Below are 12,402 nucleotides of genomic sequence, written 5' to 3' on the forward strand. Positions count from 1 at the left end.
GTAGAAAAGATCAAGGTTTTGGATGGGGGAAGATGGTGGTGAACAGCTGTTTTAAAGACCTGGAGGGAGGAGTGGGATTGAAGAGAGTGAGGGAGTTTGTTTCAGAGGCGGGAGAAAAGAGGAATGAAAAAGTGAAGGTGAATAGAGAGTCTTGATTTTGGCAGTTTAACCATACACATGTCCACAACTACACATGTCCACAACTACACATGTCCACAACTACACATGTCCACAACTACACATGTCCACAACATGACATGTCCACAACAACCACTAAACGGTTGCTGACAGATCTTGTGTGTCCTGCAGGAATATTTGCGGGACAGAGCACAGACAGAGCTGGGGGAGCAAGGCCGGAGAGGAGTCGGTGGAAGACAGAAAGACCACCTACCTGCCTGCCATGAGCGAGTGAAAGGCCCTAGGAGTTAACTTCATCGCGGGAGATTCCAATGTTTGTGAAAGCTTTGGTTTCCACAGCGTGAAGCCGAGCCAGGTGTGAGGCAGGAGCACCGGCCCATCGGTCCATCATGCTATCTCCTTCTAAACGGTTGTGCAGATATTCATCAAACTTGGTAGTTATTAACACCACATGGCATGAAGTTTATCATAATTACAGCAGTAGCATTTTTGGCGCCGTCCTTTGTGGTGGGATCAAAAGGTCAAATACCGAAAAATGCAATTACAAGCACATTTTAAAACTTTTTGAAATGAAATTTTGTATGTGCAATCAACATTGGGGGACCCATGACACATGCAACATTTTTTTGGTTTTTACCCCTGATTCATGCCCCACGGGGTGGGGACTTAGGGTAACAGGGGTCAAAACAGAAAAAAAAAATTGTAACTCAAAATTTGATTTTGGGTCATTCCTGGTGGAACCTTTTGCTATCTTCCAAGTTTGCTTTCGGTGGAAGGCATGGGGATTTGCGATGGTGCACCATGAACCTCGCTAACGTTTGTTCGAGCATTGTTTCGTGTAAACCCTCCCATGACCTTGTCACCTCCGCCACCAAAGGTTTTTAGGTTATGTCCACCAAAGGAGGTTATGTTTTCACCGCTGTCTGTCTGTTCGTGTGTCTGTCTGTCTGTCCGTTTGTGAACAGAATATCTCACAAAGTTGTGGACAGATTCGGACGAAATTTGTCAGAGATGTCACGTATGTGACAAGGACGAAATGATTAGATTTTGGTGAAGATCCGGATCCGGATCCGGCTACTAGAATTTTAAAAGTGATTCTACGCCATTGGGAGAAAGGGCCAAAAACGATACATAGCAGGATATCTCAAAAAGTTGTGGACGGGTTTGGACGAAACTTGGTGGACAGGTTGTGTGTCTGAGAAGGACGATTCGATTGGATTTTGTTGAAGATTTGAATATGGATTCGGATATGAGAATTATTTAATTTTCCAAGTGATTCTTCACCATTTGGAGATAGGGCCAAAAACGATACATAGCAGGATATGTCAAAATGTTATGGATGGATTTGGACGAAACTTGTTGACAGGTTATGTATGTGACAAGGAACAATCGATTAAAGTTTGGTGAAGATCCGGATCCAGCTAGTAGAATTTTTGAAGTGATTCTTCACCATTGAGTGATACGGCCAAACCAGGCGGAGGTGTGCTCTCTACTGAGTGCCGTTCTAGTTTGGTAATTAAATACACCTGGTCTCGGGGTGAATTTGGGTCATGCTAATCTCATTGGTAATTGGGGAACTCGTTGAGGGTTAATTGGCTATGGCTACCAGCATTATATATCCAGACCATACATACCTTGTGCCTCTCTGCTTTGCTCGGCCTAATAAGATAAATTGGAGACAAGGTGTACGGTCCCGATTAAAGTAGCGCTTGGGTGATTTGACAGTCCCACGTGTACGGTATAGGAAGTGGAATGGCCATAATATGGCCTTTCCACTTCCGCTGCCCGGTACGGTCACATCGACGTGACTTGACCGACTCGTACCAAGCAACTGGAACGACACGTCACTATATGTTTATAGATTCGGTTTTTATTTTATTTGTTTGAATTTATTAGTTCCTTGTAGCATTCCTGCCCTGCTTCCTATGTAATCCACAAAAATTTATACTTATTTTCTTTGACAGAAAAAACTGAAACAATGAAATTATTTTCCATTTTCATGACCGGTGTCAGGGATGCTTCAAGTGCTTGGATTTTTTTTTTATTCACCGCAAGAAGTACAACTTTCTTACAGCCTAATCCTTACTGAAACCTCAGCAATGTCTCGCTTCACTTCTATGAAATAATTTAAAATGTTGCTATTGCTGTGAGCAAAAATATTTAGCATAGATATGGAACAAATTTTAATCAAACCACTGATTTTACTAACAAATATGAGTCATGTCCCAAAGGAAATGACCAAGAAAACAAATAAGTAGATACAATAATGCTTTTTTCCAGAGGCTTTCTAGAGGGCAGGGGGCCGTCAGAAGCGAGAAAGAAAATACGTATAAAAAAAGGAGAGGACAGAGAGGAGAAGGAAAGACATGGAAGGTGTTTAATACAGAGAGTGGGAAGGAAAATGTGTTATGAAAGTTTGTACGTAGATAAGTAGGAAAAATCCGCAAGTAAACATCGGTGTACTTGACATATGCATTGGCTTGAATGTATTAGTCACTCGCAGCATTCCTGCTACGTTTGTTCCATTTGTCAAGTACACTCGCCACTTTATCGGTTTGAATTTAATATTTGGGCAGTGGTGACTGTTTGGTGGAGATAGGTAAGAATGAGGCCAGAGAGATGGTTTTAATTTGGGAGAGATTGTGTAGGAAGGACCGTGGACGTGGAGCTGTGTGTTGTTTCAAAGGAACCGGAGGAAGGGATTTTGAAGGAAGTTTAAAATGACTGTCGGATGATGTCAGGAAGACGTCGGTTGTGGTTGTGCTATACTTATGAGAACGAGAAAGGCAATATAATTTAAGAGTTGAGTAAAAAAAACACCTTTAGAGGCCATTTTTCCCCGCAAGCGGGGGTTGGCCTTTTTCGGGGACCGTGGTTGTTGTTGTTTTTTTGGTCCCCTTTTTGAAGCAATGTTTTACGGCCGGATGCCCTTCCTGACGCCAACCCTTTTTGTCGCCTTTTTACGACAAACAGGGAATTACCAGTGAACTGGTACTCAATTTGCCGACCTCGGAAGGATGACAGGCTGAGTCAACCCCATGGTGTTAATTCAGCAATTGACCGGGATTCGAACCCAGGATCCTAGGATCCTAAGCCCTCACCCTAGCCGCTTGCCCAACACCAGGGCTTAATTTCCACCAGGGAATAATTTAAGAGTTGAGTGATAGATAATAACCCATGGTTGGAAGACTCGTGTAAGCAGAAATGTTTTGTATCCAGGAGGTAATGGGAATATTTGAAGGTGTCGGGAGTGCTTCCAGAATACATGAAGCAGAAAGGGGGCAGCAACGTTTGCAGTGGAAATTGAGGAGGGGATTAAGGCATTTTTAGGCTGGAGGAATGTGGATGGTAATGGTAATGCCCGGTAGTAGAAAATAATTAAGCGGAGGGAGAGGTTTTTAAGAGAGACAAATCCGATACCAATGGCAGGAGTTTCAATAATAAGCTCGGAAACAGCTAGGAAAACTAAGATAAGATAAAGCTCTGGGACCAGGAGTATTGAGGGAGGTGGCAGAGCAGGTAAGAGTGCTGTGAGCAGATATCTTTGACAACTCGTTGGAATCAGGACAGATACTGGAGGATTGGAGAGAAGCAAATGTAACTGCTATTTAAGAAAGGATAAGGGAAGTAATTGGGGAACGAAAGTTAAACTTACATTGTGGGGAAGATGTTGGAGATACAGTGCCTTCAGGAAGTTTTAACACCACTTGACTTTGTTCCCATTTTGTTGTGTTTCAGCCTGATTTTAAAATGGATTGAACTGAGATTTTTTTTGTCAATGAGCTACACATAATACCCCATAATATCAAAGTGGATTTTTAAAGAGAATTTTTTACAAATCAATTAAAAGTGAAAAGCTGAAATGTCGAGTCAATGGTATTCAACCCCTTTCTTATGTACTGCTCAGGTGCATCCAATTTCCTTTGATCATCCTTAAGATGTCTCTACAACTTTATTGGAGTCCACCTGCAGCCAAACCAATTGACTGGACACTATTTAGAAAGAAACACACCTTTCTATATAAGGTCCCACAGTTGACAGTGCATGTTAGAGCAGAAACACATTTTGCACAGTTTTATCCCATCTCGTCTGCAGTTGTCCTACCCTTCCTCCCGTCCATGGTACACTAAAGCTTATGGTGAGGCAGTTGCCATGAAGCAACTTGCCTTCACCTCATGGAAGGCTAATCCAACTGAAGGTAATCTCAGTTCCTTTCACAAAGCTCGGAACAAGTGTGTGTCTACCCTCAGGAGAGCCAGGAAACAATATCTCTCTGCTCTCAAGACTAAACTCTCAAACCTGTCTCCCTCCTCCAAATCCTGGTGGCGTCTGGTCAAATCTGTTTCTGGTGTTTGTTCCCCCTCCATGCCCTCCCTTACCTCAAATGGATACACAGCTGACACCGCACGTGACAAAGCTGAATGCCTCAACTCTGTGTTTGCCTGAAAATCTTGTGCCCCAAACACGTCTCTCTCTGTACCCACCTTTCCCAGTGGAACCCAGCTGCTCCTGGACTCTGTGTCCTTCTCTCCTGACAAGGTGGAGAAGTTTTTGTCAAACCTCAACTCTGATTCTGCAACTGGACAAGATGGCATCAGCCCACGGGTCCTAAAATCCTGCTTTGCCTCTCTATCTCACGCTCTCTCTGTTCTCTTCACCCTCTCGTTTGCTCAAGGTCATCTGCCATCTGCTTGGAAATCAGCCAACATCACCGCTTTACACAAAAAGGTGCAAAAACAGATCCTTGCAACTACAGACCAATCAGCCTGCTCCTAATAATCAGCAAGGTCAAGGAATCAATCATCACTTCGGACATCAAATCCTTCCTCTTCTCCAATGGCTTGATCACGGATCATCAATTTGGATTCAGACCAGGTCATTCTACTCTGGACATGCTGCTTCTGCTGTCTCAACAATGGATGGAGGTTCTTAATGCCAAACAGGAAATCAGAGCTGTCACCCTTGACATATCACGTGCCTTCGAAAAGGTCTGGCACCCCGCTCTGCTCACCAAATTCTCCTCCTATGGTATCCATAGAAATCTTCACGCATGGCTTGTGGACTTCCTCTCTGGTCGCAGTCAATGTGTGACCCTGAATGGTTTTCTCTCATCTCCCCTTCCTGTTCAGGCTGGAGTTCCCCAAGGCAGTGTTCTGAGCCCTGTGCTTTTTCTGGTCTTCATTAATGATCTCTCTGACTCTCTGGAAAATCCTCTCTATCTCTTTGCTGATGACTCCACTCTCTGCCGCTCCATGCCTCATCCCTCAGATCGGCAGTCTGCAGCCTCCTCACTCTCTGCAGACCTGGACAAAATCACAGACTGGTCAAACAAGTGGAACATGTCTTTCAATCCTGACAAATCTCACACTCTTACTATGTCTCTCCAAAAAGACCAACTGGACAACCCTCCCATCGACTTTCTCAATAATCCTCTCCAAGAAGTTCTGTCACTCAAGATTTTGGGTCTCAATATCTGCCATGATCTTTCCTGGAAAAACCACAGTTCCAAGCTGGCCTCCAAAGCCAGTCGCCGACTGGGCATCCTCCGTCGTGCGAAGTCCTTCCTTGGCACACCTGAGCTCCTCACCACATACAAGGTTTTCATCCGCAGCTCAATGGAATACTGTTCTCCCCTCTGGGCTGGTGCTCCTGCCTCACACCTAGCTCGGCTTCACGCTGTTGAAACCAAAGCTTTCAGAATCATTGGAATCTCCTGCGATGAAGCTAACTCTGAGGGCCTTTCACTCACTCACCGCAGGCAGGTTGGTGGTCTTTCTGTCTTCTACCGACTCCTCTCCGGCCTTGCTCCCCAAGCTCTCTCTTTGTGCTCTGTCCCCCAAATATTCCTACAGGTCGCACAAGATCTGCCAGAAACCCTCTTATGGTTAAACTGCCAAAATCTAGGCTCTCTGCTCACCTTCACTCTTTCATTCCTCTTTTCTCCCGCCTCTGGAACAAACTCCCCCACTCCCTTCAATCCCACTCCTCCCTCCAGGTCTTTAAAATAGCTGTTCACCACCATCTCTTATCTTCCCCCATTGAAAACCTTGATCTTTTCTACCCCCGCTAATTCACCCCAGATCCACTTTTTTTGAAATTCTAACTTCTTTCCTGGAAGTCCTTGCAGTGTCCATATGTTTTATACTTCTTCCACCTCCCCCCAAGCCCTCTCCCTCCCACAGATCTCTCGATGTCCCTGCTCTCAAATGTTGTGTTTGTGTCCTTCCTCCTCTCTCCCCATCTTGTCTACCGCTCCCCTTTTTATATGTTTTATGTGTCGGTTTGACTTTTTGTGTGATTAATGTTCGCTCTTTCACGAGCCTCGATCTTGTTTCAAAAAAAAAAAAAAAAAAAAAAAGGTGTGTTGGACCACAGTGTTGGAGGCTGGGATAAAAATTGATAGACTTGCAGGATAGAGCCTTCAACTGGTTCGGGGGTGACTGTGCCGATGTTTGGGATGCGGGGTTGTGCAGATGTAGTTGGGTCGTCGGGAGGTCAACGTGGTGCTATGGGTGTCCGAGGTGTGTGGACCATGTATTCTGGGTGAGTCTCCTGGTGGAGCATGGCTGTCGACTCGACCTTGGCATGGTCAAGTGTGGGTGGGAACTGGGGGCTGCAGTTGTGTGGACTGGGGGATGAGGGTGGTGCAGGCGACGTGATGTGGATGCCACGGCTTGCCACGCACTGCGACCGCTGCCCCCAGGGCCGAGGTTTTTGTGGGTGTGGTTGTGTTGGCAGCAGGTGCTCACCACATTGGACAGCTGGGGCTAGTGTGGCTGTGTTCCTCACAGGGGGGCTGAAGGATGGATGGTGGGTTGCACCCTTATGGACACTCATGGGCCATGTTGGCGTTTCGGGCTGCTCAGCTTGTCCCGATGGCCCTTGCACGGTAGAGGTGCGGAGCTGTCGTAGCCACATGTAGTAGTGTAGTGATAGTCACCATTGGAGGTGGATCCACATACCTGCCAGTACAGTAGGGATAAAAAGGCAATGTGGTGAGTTTGGTAGGCCCAATGGGATACATTTTGGGAATCTGCAGGGTGGATGGCACTTTGGATCCGATCAACCTGCATCTACCTGTACTTGAGGTAAGTGACTGGTTGTGTACTGTCCCAGGCTTCAGTACTTGCTTTTTTAAATTGGGGACATGTAATTTGGAGTAGGGGGTGGGTGAGAGTGATGGCATGGCCGGTGAAGGGATTGGAATGTGTGCAACACAGTGTCCTGTGGGTGGCGTTTGTTTTTATGTGGAGGTGTTGTGTTTTTGTGTGGTCGAGAGGATGGAGATGGAAATGGAGTTATGAGTGGTGATTATTGAAATGTGTTTTCTTTTATTGAAATGTGTTGGTGAAATGTGAATATGGGATTTCACATAATGGCAGGCCATGGCAGCAACGTTTGGAAACACCATTGTGTAACATCTTTTCATTGAACAATGTGTTGGAGAATTGAATGGCAGTGGGGGAGGAAATGTTTTTCTGCATTTTGTGAGTGGGGAATGTGTGCGCATCTGCAGGTACAGATCAAGCTCTAGAGGAACGATGACTGCGGCTCCCCTCTGTGGCAATTACCCCTGGCAGCCAGTGGTGTCTGGAAATTGGAGCCCGCGGTGGCGGGGTCTGTTTGGCTGTCACGGGGCCAAGAGGTAAAGGGGGGTGGGCAGGGGGGGCGAACAAGTTGTAAGTCGGGTGACTCGTTTTTGGGACTGCGGGCACCACAGCCTGAAGCGCCCCCAACATCTTGCTCATACGGTACCTCCCCGCTGCCTACTAGAGAACCGCACACACATGTGTATGACATCTATGCCATGGTCCTGCAGGGGGGTGAAATAAGTGCTTTGTTGATTTTTGTGTTGTGATGATTTTTAGAATGTGTATGAGTGGTTATGGGTTTGTGTTGAATGAATGTGGGCGAAATTCACCGAGCCATGCCACTCATCTGTAACACCAGGACAGGGCCCATGGAAATTTGGGGTGCATTGAGATGGCCCTGCAGGTAACTTTGAGTCTTGTGGCATCCACCGGGGGACACGGTCTGTAGACTGGGGTTGTATAAATGTTTATGGAGTTTTTTTTTATTTTTGCAAGTTTGGTTAAGTTTTGTGGTTAAGATAGGTTTTTGCGTGTTGTTTGTTTCCTCCCTCCGAAGGAACGACCAATGATAATCTTGTAAATATTTGAAATGTGATGGTTGGTTAAGGGGGTAGCATGTTAAGGAGCACGGGTAGGTACCTTCGGCTCACTTCCCACAACCCTCCTGATTTATTTCATAGGTTAATTAAGTGTTAGACAGTATGTGTTAAGACTGGAATGGTAGCGCCTGCAGTGAACCTAGCAGGGGCTACGGTTCCGGGGCGGGGGGGGGGGGGGGGGGGTGTGGCTGTGTTATGCATTTTGGGGTAGAGTGGTATATAGATCAGGTAGATATTTGTAGGTATCATGCCCCGGTTGTCATGAGAGGGAACCCCACATGTAATAAGTTTGTCTAGCCCGGATGTCGGATTAATTGTATCTTTGTGGTCATACGAGGATGGCTTTGTGATAAATAGAGTAGGGATTATGCTAATTCCCTTGTACGTCGTTCCCTCTGTGATCTATCCTTTGTCCCGTATGGCAACGCACCATCGACATTAGTTAGGCCCATTAGCGCACACACTAATTAATTCCCCTCCCACAATACAACTCACCGGAAGAGCAGGCAGGAAGCGCCCGCACATTGCGCTGGCATGGTGATGACACATAGCACAGGCAGGACGGAGGCCACCGATTGGCAGAGTAAGGAGGGACTGGTGATTGGCCAGGGGATGGGGCAAGAAGCTTCCCTCGGATTGGTGGAAGTAAGGTAGAAGAAAGTGGCATACTGATTGGCCACCGACGAATGGCATGAGAGAGAAGTGACGCGGCCATTGGTAGAGAATTGAGCCTGTGATGTTGGCCAGCAGGGATTGGCAGAGAGGGGGAGATGACATCACGAGGGGTTGATAAAAAAAAGAGGAAGACCGACATTTACTCTCTTCTTCCTCTCTCGTTGTTGGAGACCTTGGTGTCTGGACCTCGTTCGCTCCTGCCCTCACGATGCCTCTGCTCCGACCTCTTGCCCTCACGCCTTCCTTCGCCCTCGACCCTTTCTCCCTTCTTATCCGAACGTGGGTGCATCACAGTTCCGTGTCGAATCCGTGAGGACATTGCACGGCTGAGGAAGCGGGTTGCACGCCCGCGGCCTTATCGAGGCCCAGTGAACAGGGTGCGTCGAGGCCTGTTTCGCGCCAACGACCGGGCGGCCTTCCTCCCGCCAACACCGGAGCCGCGTCCAGACTGCGCTTGGAGCCTGACAATCCCTGACTCACCTTAGCCAGATTGAGTGAAGCCAGCACACATCCACACGACGCGGTTCTTTTCGTAAAATCCTCCCTTGTCTGTTGTTGAAGTCTGGTGTGTGGGATCCCAAATTAGATTTTAGCTTTATCGTCGCGTTTCCTTGTCCCGGCATTCCATTAAATAAATCTATTATTTTTGTACATTTAATTCCGCGTTCGTGAGTTTAATTACTTTGCAGGTTTGAAGACTGCTCGATCCTCTGCGTCAGGTAAAAGCTCCGGCTTCTTCTTCTTCTTCTCTTTTCCGCCCGCGCTTGTATCGTGAGTCTGTATTTGATCGTCGCCTCAATTTAACGCTCAATAGGTCATCCGTGATGTGCTCCGTTTTAATAGAGACGTCCACACAACAATATTCTCATATCCGGATCCGGATCTTCACCAGAAATGAATGAATTCTTCCTTGTCACACACCCAACATGTCCACCAAATTTCGGCCGAATCTGTGGATAACCTTTTGACATCACCTGCTCAAAGACAAACGGACAGACAGACTGGGGTGAAAACAAAACTTCCGTCCACCTTCGGTGGCGGAGGTACCAATGACATTCTCCTTGACAAAAGTACAGCAGCTCATGCAAGACCTGATCGCACAGAACAGAATAGCCCCAGGAACAGAAGCATTTACCTCTTCCACATATTCAAAGAGTTAAGTGCATAAAGGACCTCCACCGAATTATCGCAAATGATCTCAGGAGAAGATGTTTTCATTGAGAACACTTGAGATGGAACGGATTTTGACTGTGGCATTAACAATGTGGATCAGTATGCTAAGTGCACTGATGTAGGTGGAGAGCAAGTTAATTATATGGAAATATTTAAGTAGCATGACCTTGATATCCAAAACCTCCAAAATGTCATTTTCTGTTGCTTTTACCTTTTGCACGAGCAAATAGTGCCCCGTTCCTTGGAGCAATTTAGCAATGGGGAAAGAATTCTCAAATCTATTTCCTAAATCACATCTTGATGCCAAAACATTTTGAAGATAATGACTTGATCTCTTTTTTTCACCATTGTAAACAGCCATACCTATAATTGACCTTTGTTCTTGGCTAAGTTAAGCCCAGCAAATAATTATTTCACAAAAACAATATTTGCTTACACAAGTTCATTGCACCAAAACCAACAGCTATTGCTCAGTTTAGAATGAAAATTATCTGATAATGATCGAGACATCCATCAAAACACAGGCAGGAGATATTCGCACATCAATATTCCAGGAGTCGGTGTCTTACCCACAGGCCAGGCCGATGTCGTAAGATCCATTCCTTATGCCACCTTTAAAGGGCATAAGGGAAGGGGGACAAAATGAGAGCCGTACGTTATCACTGGCAATATTAGTGCAGCATCGAATTTTCTATGTACATGCAAGGCCGAGAGTCTTCAAGATATTATTTAACAGACACACGATCTACAAGGAAGGAGGAAAAAATGATGGCAGTCATTTCCCATGATGCTGGGGGCAGAATGTTCAAGTAACACTGACGTGGCAGAGAATAAAAACCTGAGCAGATGTTTACGATGAATAACCAAAGACAAATTATTTGCTAACTTATGAACAAGTTGGTACTGAAAAATAACCTTAAACATGGAAAATGCTAACAGAACTATTCTAGATTTTTCCATAAAAAATAACAATTGTTTTTTCTAATACATAACTATATTTTACAGTCGTAGTTTGATAAGGCACACACACAAAGACATATATACAGTGCATTCAGAAAGTTTTCAGACCCCTTCACCTTTTTCACATTTTGTTATGTTTCAGCCTTATACTGAAATCGTTTAAATTCATTTTTTCCCTCATCAATCTACACTCAATACCCAACAATGACAAAGAGAAACAGGATTTCAGAAAGTTTTGCAAACTTATTAAAAAGAAAAAACTGAAATATCAGAGTTGTGATTATGTGATTAAAATATGTGATTAAAATTATAGATTGGTGGCTAAAATTATATAAATAAATCGAATCCTCCCATGCTCCTCTGGCCAAAGAAAGCTGCAAAAATGCAACCAACCAAATTTTTTTTACGCATGAGTTTATGGTTTTTCATGTAAACTTTCATTTACGGACGCTTTCTGGTGGTTGTGATTTTTTCCCAGTGTGCTGGCTTCGATGTCCGTCGGCACACCAAATTTCAGCCATCTATGATACCCGGAAGCCCTGGTGACCTGGTTGACCCTGGTGTTGGGCTAGCGGCTAGGGTGCCGGCTTAGGATCCTAGGATCCTGGGTTCGAATCCCGGTCAATCGCTGAATTAACGCCAGGGGGGTTGACTCAGCCTGTCATCCTTCCGAGGTCGGCTAATTGAGTACCAGTTCACTGGTAATTCCCTGTTTGTCGTTAAAGGCGGCAAAAAGGGTTGGCGTCAGGAAGGGCATCCGGCTGTAAATCATTGCTTCAAAAAGGGGACCGAAAAACAACAACAACCACGGTTCCCGAAAAAGGCCAACCCCCGCTTTGCGGGGAAAAATGGCCTCTAAAGGTGGTTTTTTTTTTTTTTATGATACCCGGAAGGTACTGAACAGTAATATCAGTCAGTCAGTCTGTCAAACAGTCAGCCAGTGGTTAGAAAGAGCTTCATATAATATATATATATATATATATATATATACAGTCATGTGAAAAAGTAAGTGCACCCCATGTAAAGTTTTGACTTTTTCAACATATTTCAACATACAGCTATTTGATCTTCATTTCAACAATATTGATAGATAAAGGTGATATAATACAACAAATATCATGAAACATTTACATTTTGTAGTCCATTGTATAATTTAAATAAACATAAATGCAAATTTCGCATGTGGAAAAAGTAAGTACACCCTTGGCTCTAATAGGTGGTATTGCCCCCTTTGGCAGAAACAACCTCAAGTAGGCGTTTCTTAT

The 12,402-nt window shown here is 45.1% G+C and overlaps 1 protein-coding gene across 1 annotated transcript in view; it reads right to left on the reverse strand.

Annotated features, from left to right (window-relative positions):
• Window positions 1-12,402, reverse strand: part of ACAA1 (acetyl-CoA acyltransferase 1) — a 193,093-nt gene that overhangs the window by 36,227 nt on the left and 144,464 nt on the right. The window contains exon 6 of the mRNA XM_068123575.2: window positions 10,747-10,789. Coding sequence (XP_067979676.2) covers window positions 10,747-10,789 — 43 coding nt within the window. The remainder of the gene's footprint in view (window positions 1-10,746; window positions 10,790-12,402) is intronic.

The sequence above is a fragment of the Myxine glutinosa genome, chromosome 7 (assembly GCF_964187855.1).
Source record: "Myxine glutinosa chromosome 7, kmMyxGlut1.1, whole genome shotgun sequence".
Taxonomy (NCBI): domain Eukaryota; kingdom Metazoa; phylum Chordata; class Myxini; order Myxiniformes; family Myxinidae; genus Myxine; species Myxine glutinosa.